The sequence below is a fragment of the Equus caballus genome, chromosome 30 (genome assembly GCF_041296265.1).
Source record: "Equus caballus isolate H_3958 breed thoroughbred chromosome 30, TB-T2T, whole genome shotgun sequence".
In the NCBI taxonomy this organism is placed as follows: domain Eukaryota; kingdom Metazoa; phylum Chordata; class Mammalia; order Perissodactyla; family Equidae; genus Equus; species Equus caballus.
The window spans coordinates 19205755-19229066 of record NC_091713.1 but is presented as its reverse complement, the minus strand read 5'-3'; the positions used below and the strand labels follow the sequence as shown (position 1 = coordinate 19229066).

General features: G+C 38.6%; 1 protein-coding gene across 4 annotated transcripts in view; it reads right to left on the bottom strand.

The window, feature by feature from the left end:
* Nucleotides 1-3874: 3874 nt before the first annotated feature.
* The window catches only part of MARK1 (microtubule affinity regulating kinase 1), a 122856-nt gene continuing 103418 nt past the window's right edge, over nt 3875-23312 (bottom strand). For 3 of the 4 annotated variants that reach the window (XM_070256039.1, XM_070256041.1, XM_070256042.1), the window contains exons 13-18: nt 22962-23155; nt 18404-18504; nt 16799-16963; nt 15582-15833; nt 9841-9885; nt 3875-5967 (exon numbers count right to left, since the gene is read on the bottom strand). In XM_070256039.1, coding sequence (XP_070112140.1) covers nt 5613-5967; nt 9841-9885; nt 15582-15833; nt 16799-16963; nt 18404-18504; nt 22962-23155 — 1112 coding nt within the window. In that variant the 3' untranslated portion in view covers nt 3875-5612. The remainder of the gene's footprint in view (nt 5968-9840; nt 9886-15581; nt 15834-16798; nt 16964-18403; nt 18505-22961; nt 23156-23312) is intronic. The other variant, XM_070256040.1, reaches the window with a different exon arrangement.

The following is a 23312-nucleotide window of genomic DNA, read 5'->3' as shown; positions in this document are numbered from 1 at the left end:
TTCCCTTTGTTTCTTCTTCTGCCTTCTTTTGGTTTATTTTTTAATTCCAATTTATCTCCTTTGTTGTTTCATTAGCTATAACTCTGTTGTGTATTTTTAGTGGTTGCTTTAACATTTATAGTATATATCTTTATCAAAATTTATCTTCAAGTGATATTATACCACTATACATATGGTATAACAACCTTGAAAAAATCTTCAGATCTTTGTGCTACGTTGTCATAAGTTTTACTTCGACATGTTATAAACCCTACAATACATTGTTACTATTTTTGCTCTAAACATTGTTGTTAGTTTTGGTGCTCTTGATTCCTTTGTGAAGATGCGGGTTCCCATGTGGTATACTTTTCTGCCTGCTTAAAGGGCTTCCTTTAACATTTCCCTTTAACATTTCTTGTAGTGTTAAGTCTGCTGCTGACGAATTCTTACAGCTTTTGTACGTCTGAAAGTCTTTATTTCACCTTTGTTTTTGACAGACATTTTATCTGGGTATAGAATTCTAGTTTGACAGTTTAATTTTTTTCCAGTACTTTCTTTTGGCTCACACTGTTTCTGACAAGAAATCTGCTGTCATTCTTATCTTTGTTCCTCTTTCTGTAATATGTCTTTTTTCTGTGGCTGATCTTAAGTTTTTTTAAAAAATTGATTAAAAATATCACTGATTTTAAAGCAATTAGATTGTGATATGCCTTTTAAATTTGTTAACTGTTTGAGGTCTGTGGGTTGATGGCTTTGGCAAATTTAGAAAAATTGTGGACATTATATCTTCAAGTGTTTTTTCCTCCCCCATCTCTCCTCTTCCTCAGGGACTCTATACATACATTAGGCTGCTTGAAGTTGTCCTACAGCTCACTGACACACTGCTCATCTTTTTCAGCTGTTTTTTGTTTCATTTTGGATAGTGAACTTGAAGACACAGCAATAGAAACTATCTTCTCTTCTGCAATGTCTAATCTGCTCTAATCTGCTAATTCCATACAGTGTGTTTTTCTTCTCAGAAATTATAATTTTCATTTCTAGATGTCTGAATTGTGTTTTTTAAAAATGCCCCTCATGTCTCTATTTAACATATTTAGTATTTCCTCTAGCTTCTTGAACATATGAAATATAGTTATAACAACTGTTTTAATGTCCTTGTTTACTAATTCTATCATCTCTACCATTTCTGGGTTTCAACTGATTTTTTTCTCCTCATTATGGTTATATTTTCCTGCATATTTGCATGCAGGAAAACTTTTGAATGGATGCTAGATATTGTGATTACCATGTTGCTGAATGCACATTTTTGTGCCTATTAATATTCCTGAACTTTGATCTGGGACATAGTTAAGTAACTTAGAAACTAAGTTATCCTTCTGGATATGGTTAAGCTTTGTTAAGCAGGACCAAAGCACTATTGAATCTAGGGCTGCTACTAAGCAAAACTACTGAGGCAAAACTTCTGAGTGTTCTACCTACTGACCCATGAATTATGAGGTTTCTCACTGTCACTGATTGGAACAGGCTCTATTTCTGTATGAGGTTTGATGTTTGTTCCAATGCTTTCAGGTGGTTCTTTTGCTGGCCTTCCGTAGTCTTCTCACATGCATGTGCTGATCTCTACAGATCTCTCGAGTTCTTGTACAGCTCTGTCCCCTCCAGACCCCTGCTGTCTTGGTCTCCCTGGTCTCTCAGCTCTGACTCCTTCAGGAGGGTATACACTGGGTTCCACTTGGGTTCCCCTTCCATGTGCCACAGCCTGGAAATTCTCTTGGGCAGATGACTGGGTCAATTATAGGGTTCATTTCATTTGTTTTCCCTCAGGGATCACTGTCCTTCACTGACCAATGTCTGGAGAACATTTCATCAAAATGAAAACATTGTATGAATCTGGTGTTCCATATATTTTGTCTGTTTTCTTCTTGTTTTAAGCGGAAGGATAACTCTGGTACTTGTTTTCCATGGCAGATGAAAGTGGAAGTCTCGATGTGCAAACTGAAAACTTTAATCATATGCCAGGAAGCTCTCCCTGCCACCCACTCATCCTTTTTATAGTCCACATCCTATTCATGATATCTTGTTGACACATCTTTTCAAATGTCTCTCAAATATACCCCTTTACACCCTTCTCAATCCTGTGTTAACCACCTCTATCTAGGCTCTCTATTTCATACATGCTGTATTGCTAATAGCCTCTGAAAAGATCTTCCTGGTTCTAGCCTTCAATCTGCCCATGAATTTCCATTAGATATAGATTATTTTTGTTACTGCTGTTTTCCCAGAACCTAGAATCTGGGATACATTGGCACTTGACAAAGTTCTAAACTAATGAATTGCCTTTTTTTTTTTTTTTTTTTTTTAGGAATATTAGCCCTGAGCTAACATCTGCTGCCAATCCTCCTCTTTTCTTGCTGAGGAAAATTAGCCCTGAACTAACATCTGTGCCCATCATCTTCTATTTTATATGTGGGACGCCTGCCACAGCATGGCTTGATAAGTTGTGTGTAGGTCCGCGCATGGGATCTAAACCGGCAAACCCTGGGCCACTGAAGCAGAGCATGCAAACTTAACTGCTGCACCACATGGCTGGCCCCTGAATTGCTGTTCTTTTACAACCAATTTATTAGGTATTTCCTTGGCTTGAAAAGCCTCCTAATGGCTCCTCTCTAACCACAGATCAAGTCCAAGCTGAGGCTGTAATAATCAGTGTTTTACATAATCTGCTGCTCATCAATCTATGTGAACCCTGCTGCTCTCTAGAATAAGTGCCTCATTTCTAACATGTGTCTTCCAGCCATTACTAACTTCAAGCCTTTTCTCACATGTTCCTTCCATCTGAAGGGTCTTTTCCATTCTGCCTCTTAAATTTTACCCATCCTCAAATCCCTCAAAAGGCGTTCCTTTCTCCTGTTCTCACAGAACTCACCCTTCTCTGAATTCCTATGGCATCTCTTGTCTGTGCTTGTTTGAGCACTTTCATTGTTTTCCATTTGGGTTTGTTTTTGTGGTTTTCTGTGTGTTTACATTTTGTCTTCCCAAATGGACCAAAATCTTGGAGAAGTGGGAACTATCTTTTACAATTCCTTTATATATCTTAAGACACAGTAGGTACCTCGATAGATATTTTAAAAATGAAGGCAGAGATCATCCTGATTAATTTACACATGCTGACGTAATCATTTACAGTAAACTGGCGTCTCACTCATCACGTTAGTTTTGTTGCCACATTGTGAAATGGTACTGTGGATGAAAAACACTTCACAATGAGGTCTTTTGGGTTTTAAATCAAATCCTACCTTACAGAATATTTTTGGGTCAAGATTCTGGAGTATATTTCATTGTATTATTTATCAAGTTTTTTATTTATCAAGTTAAATACTGTGTCCCCCTCTTTATAAAGTAGTTAATTTAATATTAGGGGTATTATATCAAGTAATGTTTAAACAGAAACCAAGGAAATCCTGGTATCACATAGCTGGTGAACATAAAGTGGTATTTATTTATACAAACATATTGTCAAGTTGCTCTAAATCTTAAAAAAGAAATAGTTATGTTGTCATATAAAATGCGAAAATCTAAAGTGAATTTCAAGATTTCATTTTTAGTTCATAAGAATTATTGAAGTAAAATTTCTTGCCACCAACACAGAAAAGTGAGAAATCAGCATGAGAATATGTAAAAAAACATTAGTTTCTACCTTGGAAAAGGCAAGATGTCTATTTCTTTAAAATGTTCCACTGATAGGAATTCCTATAAAAACATTCAACTTCTCTTTTCAAAAAGCGTCTTGAAGACCCACACAGCTTCACCCCCTGGCAACTAAATTTAGAACACACGAGATAAGCTCCCCATACAGAATACTTTTGTATTTGAAAACAGGTGATCCACATTCTGATAAAGAGCAAAAGACAAGTGCTTTATTATGAGAACTGTTCAAGTAAAATTTCAGTGTGCACCAGTGAAAGTGAATCAAGATTCGCATCAATTTTTTTTTGAATGAACACTAGGTTAAAAAGGGGCTACACAGTTTTTTTTTCCAAACACCATCCTTTGCTAAGGCAAAAATACACTTCATTTTAGAACAGAACTGTTACAGAAGAAAGCTACATCACAGTACAGTACAGAAGGTAAAATTCACCCTAGTCTGGAGGCCATCATGGAATGGCACATCACCTACACTTAGAGATTTCCAATGTAGGTCAGATTACAGTATTTATCACAGCTTTATTTCTCTTTAAACTGATAAAATTTGAATACCCACTTTCTATTTCTCAGGAGTGTGCAGATGGGGCCCATATGTTGATATTACAGTAATTACAACATTAAATAACATTGCACAGTCAACCTCCAAGGCTAATTCAGTATAAAATAACAAGTATTAAAATGTACCTTTACTAGTGGTTTTACATCGCATGTATCACTAATTAGGAAAGAAAAGTAGGCAAATGCCCAATTACAAAGCTGTACATTATAGGCATAATGATGTGGAATAAATACAAGAAATCTGGCAAAATATTAAAAACAAACAGGTTACGTGGGAACAAACTCAACAATCACAGAAGCATAAATCAATAATATACGTTATAAATAGTGTGTTTTGCTCAAAAGTCTCTTAAGTACTTACAGATATTACTGTGTCGAGGTGGATGAAGAGGATGGGAGGAGAATGAGGCAAATGTTCCCAATGCCAGTTAATTCCTGAGGTGGCATTATTTCTTAACTGATGCATTGATCAACACTGTAAAGATGAGTTTGTGCTATGAAACAGTCCCAATATTATTCTATTTCCGCAATTTCATTGCGGTGTTCAGAAGGCAGCAAATCTAAGTGACAGTTTACATTATACTAGCCAGATGAAGTATTGAATCTTTTTAATTTTGCTGCTATGATTAGCAGTGGGCCAGAAAACACTTTAAAGTTTTAAAGAAATTGGACGTAGGTTTAACTTTTTCCCCAGTGCTTCTTAGTTAGCTCAAGGCAAAGCTATTACTATTTTCATGTACTTTATTTTAAAAACTCTAAGTGCCAACACTGTAAACATTTTGTATCTTCCCAAGGATAAGAGCAAAGAGAAGCAGGAATAATTCTATGCATTATAAAGCTGACCTATTTATCAGCTTCTGGATTAAATTTAAATATGATTTTAAAATAATTTTTAAAAGTCCATGCTACAATTGTAAAGACTATTTTTGTGCACTTTTAATTCTGGACACAATTTTCAAAATTGCATGATGGAGATAAGAATTTTAAAAACCCACCAGAATGTAAATAACAGGGAAGAACATTTTCAACTCAAAGCATCAAACGTACATTTATGTGCAGAAATCCGGACAACTATACAAGTTTTTAAGCAATCATCTGTTTTATTATACAACTCTATGAACAGAAAATGAACAGAAGTACACAATATACTTACCTGTACATGTGAACCTACTTTTTTAGCTACAGATATTTCTTATAGTTCATACTGACTTCAATTTTACAGTTCATAACTATGTATAACCTTATTGCATTAAGGGCGAATTCTACATGGGGAGATTGACAGGCCAATCACATTAGGCATTACCAGTACATTCAAAAACTGTACCTCAGATATGGATGTATCTTCCCTGATCCTGTAAATTTGAGTTTCCTTACAGCTTAAGCTCATTTGCTATTTTAGATGCAATGTTCTTAAAGGCAATAGATGTCCCAGATATTCGCTTGAAGCGGACCCCATTAAGTGACAGCCGGGGCAGCTTGCAGACTTCCATCTCCCACTGCACGAGGCTATCCTGTCTAGCATCTCCATGGACACAGAAAAGCAAAAACCTTTCCTTTTGTTCATAATCACAGTTATTGGCATCTAACACTTTGCGGATTTCTCTCATCATGTCATTGGGGTCCATTGAGCTAGTGGTCTTCATGCTCCATGTGAATCGCAGAGACCGTGGCTTGGAGTCTTTACCCTCTTCCTTGTCTCTTTCTTTTGGTTCCCCTGATGTACTTCTGGAGGAAGAGGGCACAGGGAAAGGACGAAAACAAAAATCCCATTCAGCAAAGAAATCAAGACACACATGAAGTCTAAGTGGTCATAATTCAGTGCCTACTAACACTACCCAATTTGCAGACTGCCTTCAGGTAGACACAAAGATTTATGCCATCTTGCTGTTACAAAAACAGACCGCAGGAGCCATCTGTCTTGACTTTTTTTTAATACCTTCAATCTAAAATAGCATATTTCCTTAAATATATTTGTGGGAAATGAGTTTGTAGCTGGAAGTGAAGAACTTAATACTTTTCAGTTCTTTCCATATTTCTCTGTGTGAGTTTGCAAAAGCAGATTCTCCACCTTCTGTACATTTACACAGAGATCACCAGCAGTCTGCTTATGAATACACATTTTTGAAATATAGAGAAAATGTTCCTTGTCTCTACCTGCTTTGGGTAGAAGGACTGAGAACAAGGACAGTGGTAACGGCTCCAGGGGGATTTTAGCCCTGACACTGCTGAGCAAGAACGCTGTCCTGCAATGAGGTGAGCTGTCAGGTCACAGCGCCGCGGGAGCGTAGACATCGGTCCTCTAACGGTCTCAACATTTTGCTAAAGACACCCTTAAAATAGTCTGCAGGCTCCACACGACCTACACTCCCACTCCTACCCCAGCCTCTCCTCTCCTGTTATCTTCCTCCTTGCACACTTCTCTCAGGACACACTGGCCTCCATACTATTCCTTGAACATACGGGGCATTTTCTTGCCTGAAGGGTTTTGCACACGCTGGTCCCTCTGCCAGGAATGCTTTTCCCTCAGACAGCTGCATGACTAACTCCCGTAATTCTTTCAAATCTCTGCTCCTTTCTTCATGAGGTCCGCCCTGACCACCCTACTGCACCCCGACTCCTACCCTGGCCTGGCCAACCCGCTTCCCCTGATCTATTCGTTCCGCCACAGCACGTATCACATTCTAATGTACTAGTGAACACATTTATTTATTCTTTATTGTCTGACTCTACCATTAGATTGTAAATTCCAGGAGGATGAGGACTACTGTCTGCTGTGTTCACTGACCCATCTCAGGTCTCTAGAACTGTGCTGGGCACACAGTAGATGATTAACACATGTTTGTTAAATGAAAGCAACTCAACTGAATTTTTCTTATTGTAGGTCTCCCATAAATAATATAGAGCCAGAAAACCTATTTCCAATAATCACAGAAAAGTAAAATTAATAGATTATTTATGATTCAGAAGACCCTGTAATTAAATTTGTTAAGCAATTATCTAAATTCAGATGCTGCAATTTTAACTTGTAACCTATCTCATTTATATGTGATTTAAAGAAGAAATGAGGGGGCTACCCCATGGCCGAGTGGTTAAATTTGCATGCTCTGCTTCAGCGGCCTAGGGTTCACCAGTTTAGATCCTGGGTGCAGACCTACACAACACTCATTAGGCCAGGCTGTGGCGGCATTCCACATAGAAGAACTAGAATGACTTATAACTAGGATATACAACTATGTACTGGGGCTTTGGGAGAAAAAAACACGAGGAAGATTGGTAACAGATGTTAGCTGAGGGCCAATCTTCCTCACCAAAAGAAAAAGGAGAAGAAGAAATGATATACTTTGAAAGTTTATAATCTTCTATTTATTTTATTATCCATACATACATTTTCTATCAATGTGATATAATGTACATTCATGTCTACATTTATATATGTGCTTCCCTCTGCATTCCTAGGTATCTAAGTCCCCAAAGCTCTGCAAACTATGCAAGCTTGAGAAAATATGAAAGGGAATAAGTAGAGAAAATAAATTTCCAAAGACTATTAAATAAGCGTGGAAAGTATTTATTTCACTGTCTTCTCTATTATTCTCTCTTTGATCACTGCATCTAAGCCTCTTTGGGGGTCCAGATCCAACCAGTCATTTACCAGGACCACATGTACACCTCAGGTTATGGAATCAGCCTGCTAGGGCTGGAAGGGACCCAAGAGGTCACCTGATCCAACACTCATTTTAAAAACAGAACTGATGGCTAGGAAACTTAAATTACTTTTCAGAGGTCATAGAGCTAATGAGTTGAGAAGTGAAGACTGGAAATCAGGTGTTTTATTCCAGGTCTGGTTTCCTTCAGTCCCACCAAGGGAACCTGGTGACCTTACGACGACAGATACATACAAAATGTTTTTCTACGTGTTTCTCAAAGGCATAGCCACCGGAAATGTTAACTGTAGAAAGTTCCTGGAAATGCCGATACAAACAGTAACAGCAAACATTTATTGAGCATTACTAGGGGCCAGGAATTGTTCCAAGAGCCTAACAGGTATTATATACTCATTCACCCCTCAAAGCAATCCTAGGAGGGAGAATGAGGAAATGGGGGCACGAGGAGTTAAAGGGACTTTGCTGAAATCACACACAGCCAGGGAAGTGGTAGAACACAGCTCCCACCCCCACGGCCTGGATTGAGCGCCTGTGCCTTTTCCCATCACACCTGACATGTCCCTGAAAGGACAGGGCCTCATTAGAACGGGTTCCCCACCTATGCACCTTACTGTTTCTTCATCCGTAAAATGGATACTTTTCACCTGGTTGCAGTAAGGATTAAATGACCAGCAAGCAAGTACCTGATAGACAGTAGGTATTTGACAAGTGTGTTCAAAAGCGAAAAAAGAAAAGAAAACCCAACAACGACCAAACAAAAGGGACATGCAGCCATGTTAAAAGGACAGAATGCATGCAGATTAACTGCAATATCAGCGGCCACTTGTGACACTACACACATTATTAAATGTCTCTGAGGGAAATTTAGCAAGATGCGGGCTGAAAAGTGATGACTAAGTGAGAAAGGGGCTGAAAACAAAGTCCTTCAAGTGCATTTAGTAGGTGGAAGAACGTGAAATACCTCTGTCCTGCCTCCTTTGTGACGCAGGTCCCTAACTCAATAAAGGGGCGTTTCACCTCTTATGACTAAACATAAATAAATGCACAACAGTTTGGAAAAAAGACTACATAGGGAGGCTCAATAAGGTTTTTCCAAAACTCATTATGTTTTATAGTTCAAATAATTTTAAAAAGTAGAAATTAAACTGAGGCTTGCATTCAGCTGGTCAAAAATAACTCCTGAATGCAGCTGGGGCATTTGCCCTACGGAAGACTGCTCATCGAGCTTCTCTGATTCAGACCGGGTCCCTTAATGCTGGTGTACATTCAAAATAACGTGATGCCTTCGTTTCTTAAATTTCCCATTTCTAAATATGAACAGCAGGACTAACATGTCATTAATGTGGTCCCCAGAGCAGCAGCGTCAGTTCCTCACCCCAGGGCCCCAGCACAAACCCTGGGGTGGGGCCCAGCCATCTGTTTCACCAAGCCCTCCACTGATTCCGACTGTGCTCGAGTCTGAGACCCATCGCCAGAACGAATGCACAACCGGTATGAAAAGTTCAAAAATCAGAGTTTTAAAATGTGGTCCACCACTGAATACTCCCCTAAAATACATTACTAATATCAAATCTTCCTACATATTTGGTTAGCTCAGAGTTCTGTGCTATCTAATTTTAGTTACATCCCTTTACTGAGAAAAGGATCAGTACATTTTAATCTATTAATTCTTCTGCTAAGACATACTTTATAGGACAGAAAGGATACTTCTCTACAAAGCATACAATTCAAAATGTTTAGGAAACACAAAGTTAATTAACTTACACTTCATTAAATGCTAGGCAACATTAGAAAAACCCATCCCAATATCAAACTTTAAAACGCACATACTATCTAGTGATTAGCTCTAGTCATGTTTGTTAGGTGCTGTAAGTATTTCGAAAGCGCGTTTCCGGACACGGGGCCTGGCAGCGAAGTATTAACAGTGGCTCCTCACCTTGAGGTGTCGGTTCTGCCACTGGCTTCGCCTTCACTTGGATCCCTCAAAACAAAGTGGAGGTTGAGATTTAATGATAAGAGTAAAAAATATATCAAGAAAACCTACATCTAAAATGATTTCAAAATTAACTTGTTGAGCAAACTTCTAGCATGACAGTTTTCTATTAGCAGTCAGTCTAACACTATTTCTCTTGCTTTCATCACGACCACACAGCTATCATTTATTGAGCGTCTACTGGGTATTGTCATAGAGGAGATGCTAGGTGACAGTTTAGGATTTTTTTTTACATTATCTTCCAATTCCCAGCCACAATTTTAAAGTCATAATTTATCTTTTGGTTTAGTTTAGTTCAGTCTAAAGTTAAAACTATTTAATAATTATCAACAGCAAGATTCAACTTCATATTTGTTATTACACATAATTCTAGTAGCCGCTCAATTTACAAAGCACATAAATTAACCTTCTAGTTAGAAATAACGCTCAACACATAAACAAATATTTCTAAAAATCCAAACTTTAAATAAGCAATAACTTATTTCAGAAGTTAGGCTAATAATTCATGCACATGATAAAATATTGCAGCAAACCAACAGCCTACCAAAGCAGGTGAGTCTTTTAAAAACATGAATTCAATCTTAAACAGAAATATTGATCTTACCTCAATATCCACCTGTGAAATAAAACCAGGAAAACTCTACTAATTGTCCTTTTATTGAATGTAATTAATATTTTTTAAGTCTACCAAAATTTTAACTACTTTGTCATTTTCAAAGGTAATTAAATATCTACACAGGAGTATCAAGTTATAAACCAGTTTAAATATATTAAGAGATGGCCGGTGATACAGCAAAATACTATTAGACAGCTTGGAAAAATCACCAACTCTAACCCTTAAGTGAATGTTTTTACCATTCCAGAAACGTTTATATTACAGTCATGTGTCGCTTAGTGACGGGGATACATTGTGAGAAATGCATCGTCAGGCGATTTTGTCATCATGTGAACACCATAGAGTGTACTTACGCAAACCTAGATGGTGCAGCCTGCTACACACCTAGGCGAACATGCCTGTATGATGCTAATCTCATGGGACCACAGCTGCATATGTGCGGGTGCATCATTGACCGAAACATTGTTATGTGGCACATGGCCACTTTCCTCACCAAATTAATAAAACTCACTCATACACTACGCTCTAAAACTTTAACTCATGGTTAAAAACATGAATGCCTTATGCTTCTCAGGGTCTTTAACTATAGGCCTTTCCTGATAAACATGCTGTGCAAAAACCATTTTCCTATCTGAATTAAAAAGGATTAAGAAGATGTATTTTCACATTTAAATGGGGTTTCTTAAATTTCTCTTTTTAATAACTGGCATTTTCATTGGCAAGTATAATAAAAATTCAATGCCATCTATACGAATCTATTTTCATTATAGCACACTGAAATAAACAAAACATTCTTTGAGCAGGCTCCAAGTGGAGCGTACATTTCTGTTTATGCGGAGATGAACTGACACACACTGAAGGGCAGCCCATCAGCTGGGCAAGCAAGATGGTAATGCTGTTGATTCCCGCTGCTAAGATAAAATTCCGCATGTCTCACTGGACTTTTCTGACCTGTTTATGTTTTGCCTTATAAATCTCTGTTAGCAGACCTCTCTTCCACTGCTGCTGAACTTTGAGCATCAGGAATGAAACACCCCTTGCACCTACTGCCCCTGCTACAATCGCTGAAACAGCACCTGACTCATCACATTGTTCCCCATACCCTGTTCCTGCCTGGACGCCACTGGAACACCGATTGAAGAACTCCTGCTGCTGGCAGTGGTTCTAAATAGTCCAGTAAGTGAGCTATAAGGGGCCACGGTGGGAGGTAGCTGGGGAAACGGAAGGCACAGGTGGCTGTCCGAGCACGTGCAGTGTAGCATTGCTCTCCAATACTCAAAACTTAAAAAGAGCCAAGTATCTTACATAGAGCCATATACAGTCAATTAAAATAATTAGGTTATCCCCTGTATAAGAGTGACCCATGGTTAGGAAATCCTAAGGCTTGATATAACCTCCAGTTTATTCAGTAGTTATACTGAACCTAGCCAAAGCACATGGTTCTAAACGCTATTTAAGTGACTTTTGAAATAGTATGTCTACATCCTCCCTTGATAGATGACTGTAGTATAAATTGCTTTCCTAAAACCAGAGAATAACTCTCTTGTGTGGTTATTTCAGTGTACAGCACTCTTACTGGCCGAGGAGAGCTACTAGCTGGCTTCCTCTTTGTAATAATGGTTTTCAAATACATGAAAAATTAACTCTGAGCTATTCTTTATCCTTCCTTTCTTCAACCCCAAATCCTTTACTTTTTCCCCTATAAAATCCTATTTTTTCATCCTTTTAAGCATTGAGCAGCACATCAGCTTAGTTGGTCCCAAAGTCTGTGCGTTGTCTTGGCAATCAAGTTAGACTCAAAGTCAGTCCCGCCCCTGAGCATGCCCAGTTCCAGTGCTGGTCACACGGGGGTGTCAGTGTCATTTCTTCACACTTTGGACACAGTGAAGTGAGGAAGGCAAAGGGAACAGAGAGAAAGGCAGGCTTGACCCCAGGATGGACTTAAGAAGAAGAGACAAGTGGGAAGGACTGATAACCTGAGAACTGAGTTGAGAAGATTAAATGAAAAGGCTGGAATATATCCTGAACACAGAGAAATACTCTGGTTTATCTCCAAGCCTCCAACCATCCCAAAAGTTCAATAGGCTGCAAGTGCAGAGAGATCAACTGCATCCAGGCTGTCAGCTGCTAAAGAACTCGGCAGGTTCACTCCTGGACTGAGACACAGCTCTTCCTCCCGCACTGAATCGTCTGTGGCGCAGGCCCCAGAGAGCCCAAGCTCAAGCTACCAGATGCGACATCAGGGGAGACCTCACGCACTGCAGTGAACACAAGCCTATCTGTAAAGCCCAAGCTGTTCGTTCACAAGGTGACAAGTGACCTCGGAGGATAAGTGTGATTTTTTTTTTCTTCTCTAACCAAATCCAGAATTAATTAAAATATGTTAAAAATGAAGACATTAAAAACACTACCAAATTGCTGACAAAAGCCAGCAAACCACCTCCTCCTTCCCTCCTTCTCCCCCTGCCCCCAAAATCCTCCACTAACTGACACTATTCAAAGTTCAACACGAGCACAGGGCCCCGTGTAGCTGGTGTGGAAGCAGCCAGGGGAGGAGTGAGTGAAGAGGAGGTCAGAACAGAAATGGGCAGCCGGGCCATGTGGGGCCTCGGAGGCCACTGTGAGGGCTCTGAATTATACCTTGAGCAAGATGGAAGCAAGTCGAGGGCTTTAAACTGAGCACTTACATTGTTGAACACAGAATAGAGGACAACGGCAGAAGCTACGAGACCTGTTAGGAGGTGGAAGATGAGCAGTGGTTTAGATCATGAAGGCAGCAGTGGGAGGATGGAGGCAGTTAAACTCGGGAAATACTGTGGAGGCAGAGCCAACACAACCTGCTAACGGAACTGCTGTGTGGTATGAGAAAAGGAGCAGTCCAGGATAACCCAGTGCTCGCAGACCCAGCGACCAGAAGGATGGCGTCGCCATTACCAAAAATGGTGAACAGGGCGGGACAGGTTTCAGGAAGAGGATTGCGAGTTGAATTTCGGACACGTTCTGTTTGAGAGTCTATTATGCATCCAAGTGGAGAGGCTGAGCAGACAACTGGATATGTGGGTCTGCAGTTCGGAGGAGAGATCTCAGCTAAAGATACAGATGTGGGAGTTGTTAACGTTAAGATGGAATTTAATGTCACGGGTCTGAATGAGATCACCAAGAGAGTGAGCATAACCAGAGAAAAGAATGTGTCCAAAGACTGAGCCCTGGGGCAGTTTGACATTCCGAGGTCGGGGGGAGAGGCAAGGCAACCTAAGAAGAATGAGCAAATGAGCCTGAGAAGGGACAGCTAGTTTGAGAGGCAGGAGGAAAACCAGAAGACAAGTGAGGAAAATGTTTCAACCATGCGGAATGTTGCAAGATGAGAAGTTGCTCCCAGGAAGGGAGGGGCAATGTCAGTCCCATTTACTGCCCTATCAACAGCACCAGTAGAGTATCTAGTACACAGTAGGTCTTCACATACTTGGTAAATGACTATATGACAATCCTTTATCCTAACCTCCCAACAGACTATCTCGATGGCACTTCCTTGCTCTGACATTCTGTCCTGACTTCTTGTCCAGTGCTCTTCACTATGTTCCCGCTAAATCTAAAATTTTATTGCAAAGTAAAGTGAAATATTTTATTCTGCACAATGCTTAATGCACAATTAGTAATCAAGCATTAAACTCAAAGCCTATTCTCCTTCACTTTAAAATTAATCCTGGCTTACCCACGAGAAAGTACTGGCTTTTAAAAACGGCTTTAAATAGCCAAGTTCCAACAGCAGAAACTAGTGATAATCTAACCAGCACCCTACAGATGGGCGGGCAGCCAGCACCACTGCCTGACTGTCATGCTGACCCTGTGGTGGGCTTTTAGATCTTTCTCTAACAAAGTGCCATGCTGCATGGTAACTACCCAAATGGTACAGAATCAGTGACTGACATTGCTTTTCAGGATTTAAAGTTTTAAATTCAGCTATGTGATCCTGGGCAAACTGACCCAGGAACTGAGTCCATAAATGGCTCCATGAAAAGGCAGGAGACTCAAGCTGCTGCTTCTCTTCCTCACAGCCACTCTTTGAAATCCTAGGAACACTAATAATATTGAAAATTAACTATTTAATTAATGTTTTTTAAAAGCAAGTCTAATAATTTCTTATCTACCACTTAGGGCTCTACTCAAATAACTATATGGCAGGGAGCCTTAACTCTCCCCTAGTCAGAGACAACTGTGCCTTCCTCTGGACTCCTCCAGCATGGTGCCCACATCTCCTCGCACCACACATTCTGTTTTACATCTCGGCGAGTTGTTCACAGGTCTGCTTCTCTCAGGACTGTCCGAATCTGGAGGGCAGATGTGCCGTCTTCGGCATCTCTGGACCCTGCTCGGCACCTAGCACAGTGCTCTGGACATAAGGGGCTTTAGTAGGCATTTCCTAGGACCTACTAATAGGTGAAATTGACATCCACCTGCGGTGTGTTCGGCAACCTGTATAATCAATGTGTGCTGTACATTTACATTTACTTTTTAGAAAAAGGTACAATTTTATGCTTTTATTAGAAGTTTACTATACTACTGTATTCATTTTGTGTTTACTGTGTTTTGAGGTTAAGATTTTACGATGTTAAATTATATAAGTAATCTCTGTGACTCCAGTATATAGGCTTTTTACAAGGAAGAAAAAGAAGGTAAACTATATTTTTTAAAAAAGGTAAACTATTATTAGCGAGCAATTTAAAATATTCTTAAGAAATATTATTTAAAGGATAAATGTAAACTCATTTAATTCCTTTTTCTTAATCAAGGCTTTTATGTAGGGGATAACTTTTTTGTTAAAACACATTTTTGAAGTCAAGGTTTGCTCTTTCCACTCTATTTTACAGAATTTTAAAATTCTCATTTTGTCCATTTTTTTTTCTTTCTCTCTCTTAAAGAAAGTTTTTCTTCACACTTCTGTAAAGACCAGTTCTAATGAAATGTCATGAAACTATTTGGGAAAATCAATATAAAGATTAAAGAATAAAAGCAAGCCTTCTTTATAATTCCTAGAGGAAACAAAACACCACAGTGCACTGGTACTGACCTGCGAACAAATTTGGATGTTATTTTGCTTATGATGCCAGTTGACGTGCCCCTTCTGGCATGTGCAAATGCACCCGTTTCATGGGAGGGGGAAGCAGGTGGCCCGTTATAAGCAGCGCTGCGTCGCTCCCGGAGCTGTTCCCCATGGAAAGTGCTTCGGCTAGAACTTCCCCGGGGAAAACGGGTTCTGTCTGGAGTGGTGGCACTAATACTGTGGGCAGATGGGGAAGCAGCAGGCACTCTCTGGGTCGTACTGTGGGGACAAATTAAGATATATTATTCAGAAGAAGGACAGGGAAAACTTTCACTCATGCTTTTAAAACCCAGAAAAAAATTGCTATGGCTACTTTTATTCGGCCCTATTTTATCTGTTCACATTAGAGACACGATGCATGAGTTAACTGTATTTACCATATCATCATACATAGAGGGATAAAACTTCAGTTTGAAACTAAATGGCTTTTATAAAAATTTCGTTACTGAAGATTAAGAAATTACTGAAACAGGGATACAGAGATAACTACTCTTCAGTGTCAGACACCAGAGGGACTGCATACATGTTTTTACTATTCTCTTAAGCTATTCAGCAACGTGGAACACGAGTTTTATTGTTTGTCAAAAAGCATTTGAATAGAATCATTTCCTCTTTATAATTTAGGCTTCACTGGTAGCACAATGCTACAGGACACCACAAATATGATTAACAAATCTAATGATCAAAGACGTACCTGAACTTGAGAAATCCTAACATAGACAAATACTAGAAAAATAGTCACATAATTTTATACGTGAAAAGGCTCTTTGAGATCGTCTGTTTCATTGGCAGGGAAATTAAAAGGCCAGTTTTATTAAGAACAAGAAACTGGGAGGAGCTAGGATGATTGCCCAAGTCTCAACTCCCAGTCTCACATTTTTTTGTTTTTAGATCATAAAAAACTCAATTTACCTAAATGATAAATTAGGCAGCAATACTTTACAGATGAATTTAAAATAAAATCCTTGAAGATTCCTCTAGAAAGTGATTTAAATTATAAGCAACATTTTTGAAAACAGCTAGCAGATGTAGTAAATTGATGTTACAATCCAACTTCTCCTCTGCCACAAACACCGAACCTTTTCAGAAAGCTCTTAATATGATAGTGCCCGTCATGTATTTTCATATGGTGATATATTTTTAAAAAGTCTTAACAGCAAAAGGAAATGCAACCAGCACTTTACCCAGGCCGGTAAGCTTCAGAGCTGTCTTTAATGGTTGGCAGTGTAACTTTAATAGGATGACCAGAAGCAGACATGGACTTCTGGTGGCGGGGTCGTGCCGAGGGGACAGCAGAAGCCACAGCAGAGCCTGCAGAAGATATGCTACTCGCGGACATCTCCGTAAGGCTTCCAACATGAAACAGTTGAGAAGACCATGGAAAAGTAAAAAAAGAGAAAAGTTGCAGTTCACTAAAATTTAAGAATCAGATTTTTAAAAGTCTAAATTGACTAACACCTTTCATGACTAAAACACTTAAAAGAAATTAACATTAGTGGCACTATTAGTGACTAACCAAATAATATTCTTGTTAAAAATGTACAGGGTGAATTTTCCACCCCCTCCCATGGAAAAGATCTCACACACACTTGCTCTATAAATATGTGTCAACCTGACAAGGTATGGAATCATTCTTATGGATAAAGTAATTAGGACTGGAGACATTTTTCACTTTCTAAAAATCAGTTTGGTGCCATGTGTTGCTGTGGTTCATTGTCCATTATACAATAAGAATTCACAATTATAACAACAATGCTGTCTCTGGAGCCAGCCCCGGTGGCCTAGTGGTTAAGTTTGGCATACTCTCCTTCGGCAGCCCAGGTTCAGTTCCCAGGAGTGGACCTACCCCACTCGTCTGTCAGTGGCCAGGCTGTGGTGGTGGCTCACATACAAAAAAAGGAAGATTGGCAGCAGATGCTAGCTCAGGGTGAATCTTGTTCAGAAAAAAAATCTATCTCTGGAAACCTCATTTTCAGCTCATATCATTAATCAATAGGTTAACTGCTACAGATTAAAGGAGCTATAGATTAGGACTTAGTACAGGAAACATATAAGTCAGAAATCAATTCCCAAGTATTTTTCTAGCCTAAAGGCTCTTATTCTAACGGAAGATACATTTACCTCCTGTGCCTTATAATAACACTTACATGATGTCTATTAATTAAGAGGAAACAAATATAAGAATGGTCTGCCCAGACTACTGAAATGACCAGGGATGGAACTAAGAATAGAATCTTATTAGAATAAGATTCCTGTCCTTTGGTACTATACTGATGTGTAGGTCTTACAACTCACGATGAAAAGCTAAATTTTTTAAATAATAAAAATAATATGATTTATCATTATTTAAAATAAAACACTTTGAGAACTGCCTGGTTCTCAATGATCAGTTGAGATGACCACATTCCCGCAGAGGAAGGAAAATAAAGCCATCACTGTGTGGATACAATAATGACTTGATGGGAAGAGGAGATGGAAGGAGGTGAGAAGGAAGCAGCAGGTATACAAGAGAATAAGATTCAAATTATGAAGATCAAATTACGATGGTATGAGCTGCTTTGCTGTAGGGAGATATTTACTATCAGATTTGATTCAGAAATTCTCAGGTTAAGAGATTTACCTCCTGTCTTCCCTAAGTATTCTCCCATCTTTCCACGCGGGGACAGAAGGGGAGACACCTTAGTAGGAATGGCAGGTGGCAATCTTACTATTTTGTATTTCCTTTCCTCTTGACCCATTCAGTGGCAGGCGTTACAGCAAGAGTGCTAACATAGCGCAGAAACACTTACCTGCTGTCTTTTCCATTCTGCAATGCCGCGTATCGATCTGTGGTCCTTTCACACACGTATGTATTCCTTCTTGCCATGCTACCTCCAGGATATACATTGGTCTTGAAGAAGGAAAAAAAATGCCTTTTAAAACTTCTAACTGTAGATGTGGAAAGCCAAAGAAATGAATTTAAGCTGCGATGACGTTGAAAAAACCCATGGTGGAATTTTAATTTCTCAGAATCATATTAATAAGCCCTATCTCACACCTCTCTCAGTTAGACCACAGGAGTGAAAGACAAGCATAACAAGCCCGTCGCAGAACACTGACTGTCCTACAGCAGCAGCAGCAGCAAGCAGCTGTTTGGAAGCAACAAGAAAGCTGGCTTTTTATTCTCTCCTTTGTAAGTTGGTGGTGGGAAGGGCGGAGAGTGGTACAGGCAGCTTCACGGGGATAGGAGTGAGGGACAAGTCCACATAAATATTACCACAAGCAGGACACCTGTGGCAGTGAAAGTAGTGGGCCCACCGGGAGGCCTGTGGGTGGCCATTCTTCACCTGCTTGGGAAAGCCCCATAGTCAGTGGTAACGGTAAGGAGACTAAAGCTGCAAGGTCAAAGGCAGGCCCAGCTGAAGCCACCAAGGTTTTAGCTAGGAGGCAAGCCAAATCTGAGCTCTGGAGAAAAGAGAAAGAATAAGCAAAAGGGGACAGAATCTCCTCACTGTGGGTAAGACTCTGCCCACAACCATTGATCTAAAACCCCTGTTGTGCCTGCCAAAACCTTGACTGGTTACTAGCACTAAACTATATAGTAATGATTTTCAAAAGGGATAAAATACTCTTCTGTTTAATTCTTACACCAATTGAGAAAAAATTCCCTATTTTTGGCTAACCCAGCTTTTGCTATTCTTTAAAACACATAATTAACTTAAAATTTGTTTAATCATGAGGGCTACAAAGTTAATAGATATATGCTTGAATTAGGTTTAGAGAATCAAAGAACCATCATATAAATAAAATTGTGTAAGTGCAGATTTCAAATCTTTGAATAGTGCACGTTTATATAATGAGTGTGTGTGTGTGTGTGTATATATATATATATATATATATATATATATATATAAAATTTATATAAATTTGTCTGCATTTCCCAAGAAACCAACCCTGCAGACTACTCCTTTGGGCTTATTCTATACTAAAGTGATTATATTTATATAATTACACTGTAATTTTTATGTAAAATATTTTACATAATCATCATTATAGCAGCCCTAACCTTTCTGAGTCTCCCTGAAAGAAGAAATATCTCCTTCCTTTTGTTTTACAAAAAAAGTTGATTCATACTTTTCTTAGAGGACACAAAATTTTACATTGTTCATTATTCACATTTTCCTGCACATTATCCACAGAAAGAGTCCTAAGTTCTCTCACAACGAGTAACACTCCCATCACTTATCGTCTGTAAGAGTTGTGGGCGATAAACAATAAAACAAATAGTTCAGATAACCAACAAATTTCACCAACCATCAACTCAGAACTCGCCCCACTGCTGTCCATCAACTGGATAGTCTAAATATCATCTGTCGATATTACCCTTAAGTCAACATATTAGACTAATGTTAAGGAATACTGTCAACAGAATCATACTTCTAAGAGCTTTTACTATTGGTCAAAAAAAGGCTTCTGACTTTATAAACATTAAAAGCACTGTTAAACTATCACCTACTAAATTACCTATGCATGTTAAGGCTATTATTCAGAGAGTAAGGAGCCAAGTCATGCCATTCGAGTGGACTAGATATTTTCCATTATATTCAATCTTACAGACAAGTAATAGTCACTGGTAAGAATGTTTACTTGTTCAATCAATAGTTTACAATACGACAGAGCTTGGATTGTAAACGCTCAAATTCCTTCCACCCGGGCCTTTACCTCAAAGAAAAGGGTTTAAAGCTGTGTATTTGGCTTTTGTGTTTTGGGGTCAGCAAACTTGTTCTGTAAAGAGCCAGAAAGCGAACATTTCAGGCTTTGCAGGCCACACTGTCGATGTCAACAGTCAGCAAAATGCAAATTAAAAACAAAAGGATATATTTTTTGTTTTTTGCCCTTCAGATATGCAAAAATTTTAAAGATCAATAATACCAACCTGTTGATGAGCTTGTGGAGATATAATTATCCCAAGCATTAAAATTACTCTGGCGGTATTTACTAGCAAACTTAAATGTGCATATTCCAAGGACAGACAAATTAAAACGCATCAGAGCTGGCGCTCTAGGTGGGGGCACCGGAGTGAGGACGGAAGTTTCACAACTAAGGGTGACTGTGCCACGAGCTGAGGGGCGGGATGAGCCCTACTCTCTGCACCTGAGCTTAAAAAAGCATGTCAGCCAGAAACGAAACTTCTGAGGTCCTATTTAACAGAAATACAACAGTTAACACGAATGTACAAGGATGTACATGCTGGAAAATTGAGAACTGTGAACACCCCACGAATAGAATAGTTGAATAAATTATGATGAATCTATCTATTAATACAGACGAAATAATGCACAGCTATTAACAAGACTGTAGTAGATCTAGGGGTTCCAATCTAGAAGGACCCATAGTATTTTAAGTGAGAAAAATTAAAATATAATAGATATAGCACAATCTCATTTTTATAAGAAATATAATAAAATAATCCCACATGTACATAGATATTAATTTATGTTTTCTTTAATGAAGGGAAATCTCTAAAAGAATTTGTCCCAAATGATTAGCACTAGTTATACTGCAAGTCAAGAACAGAAAGTGATGGATTGGAAAGGGGAGAGTATTAATTTTACTTTAGACACTTCTGAACTGCTAAAGTTAAACAAAATATATTACTTTGATTTCTCAAATTACCAAAACTAAAACAGTAAATAAAAAAAAATCTTGTACTAAGTGGCTAAGAACAAAATTTCTCTCTTGTTCAGAATCTTTTGGCTTATGTTTTCAAAAAATAATGGCTGATAAGTGTGGCATAAATAATTTGAATTTAAACTAAGGCCTTAGTTTTTACGCCTTCTTTAAATTGATAAATGTGCTCTGAATGCCCACTATGGGCTTCAGCACTAATGATCTGAAGAAGCTACCATGTCTACATATAACTGGAGATTATAAATATGGGGAGATGAGGTTTACATGGGAAACACCAGTGAACAATACAAGACAGCATATAACCAAGAGCTCATAAGACGACACAACAATCAGAAAGGCCGATGAGATGTGGAGTACTCAGTCACAGGAGGCTCCATCCAAGAGACAGGACTCGAAATGATCTATAGAAACAGGATTTTCATAACATGAGGGGGAGCTTTAGGCAAAAGCACCACACGAAGATGGGTGTGGAAACAGGCAGCAGAGTATTTCATGGGAAAACAAGACCAAGCTGAGTTAAAGGACAGGTTAAATCAGGGAGTGGCAGAAAATAAGAGACCAAATTATTTCTTTCTGTTAAGTGGGGTGACGACGCTCTGGAAACTGTCCTCTAGCTGATGTTTAGATAAGGGAAAATGATGGCTTGCTTATGAAAATTGCTTTTTCAAAAAATATATTAAACCCTATTAAAGTTCATTCACTTCCAAACAGATCAGTTGGAAGGTAAGCGGTTATATCCATCAATTCTTAAAATGGTTATGCACGCCTATTTTGTAAACTAGGAAGCAATTATGGAATCACATATTTTAAAAAGGTGTCATTTCAATTAACTATATAAAACAATTAGTGGGGAGTTTAACTCACTTGCAATTACAATTACATGGGCTTTTTGCTATCTTATTTCATGTTTCTATTTAAAGTACTTTTCTCCTTTCTTCTCTCCTTTCCTACTTTCCATGGGCTAGATCAATATTTCTCCTATTGGTTTAAAAGTTGTAAATTCTACTGTTGTTCTTCTACTGTCTGCCCTTAAGTTCCTGAACTCAGGTCTGCTTACCACTCCTGATTTTTAAAACTTAGCCCTATCTTTCTTATCTTTTCCATTATTCTCCACCCTTATCTTCACTTCCTGGACATTGTCCAGAGGTTTGGTTCTGAATTTTCATTATTTTTCCTTTTTCGTGCGTGTTACCACATACATATTTTAATGAGTCATTTGATCACTTTCAACTCTCAATCTATCTTCTAGCTCCCATTATATAATTTCTAGACTTTACCGTTTTAAGTGAAGGATGTGAACTAACTTTATAAATTATTAATGGAGTCTGCCTTCAATTGAACCAATTATTTGTAAACGTAAAATTAAATGTGCCAATATAATATTAATATTACAAACAGGAGAAATGAGGCAGGAAAGGTGAATACACCATTCTATGGTGAGGTTATATTTTATTTTATTTTGAGGTAAGTGCTATTTCAAGAATTCATATTTTATTTTTTGTCCTTAAATAGCACTTATGAGAAGCTTAGCCTCTTTTGCATGTTCTTTAAATGTCTAATTCACTTTAAAATTTTGAAACGTTTTTTAAAAAGACATAAAAATTTTCAAAGATTGTATAAAAAATTCTGACAACACATAACTACAATAAATTGCAATCTGCTGGAATATTTACTCACACTTGGGATAGTTGAGGACTTTTTCCTCTCCGGCCCTACAAGAGGGCTCGCAGTCACCTCGCTTTTTGATCCAACGGTTGTGCTGCCGAGTTTACGAGCCACATCTTTGTCCCACTCCTCCTTCTGTTCACTTTCCACGCTGTTAGCCTGAGGCCTTTTGGTGTATGATACGGCAGGCGGAATGGATGGACCAGCTATAATTTTTTTAAAGAAGCATAATTAGATTAAAACACTGACATATTTTCTTCTCATGAACAAAAACTCTGTATTAAAAAATATCTTTATTGGCATACTTTTTACTCTGAACTAAGTTTAAACTGAATGATTACACAATTAAGGTCAGCCCCTGAA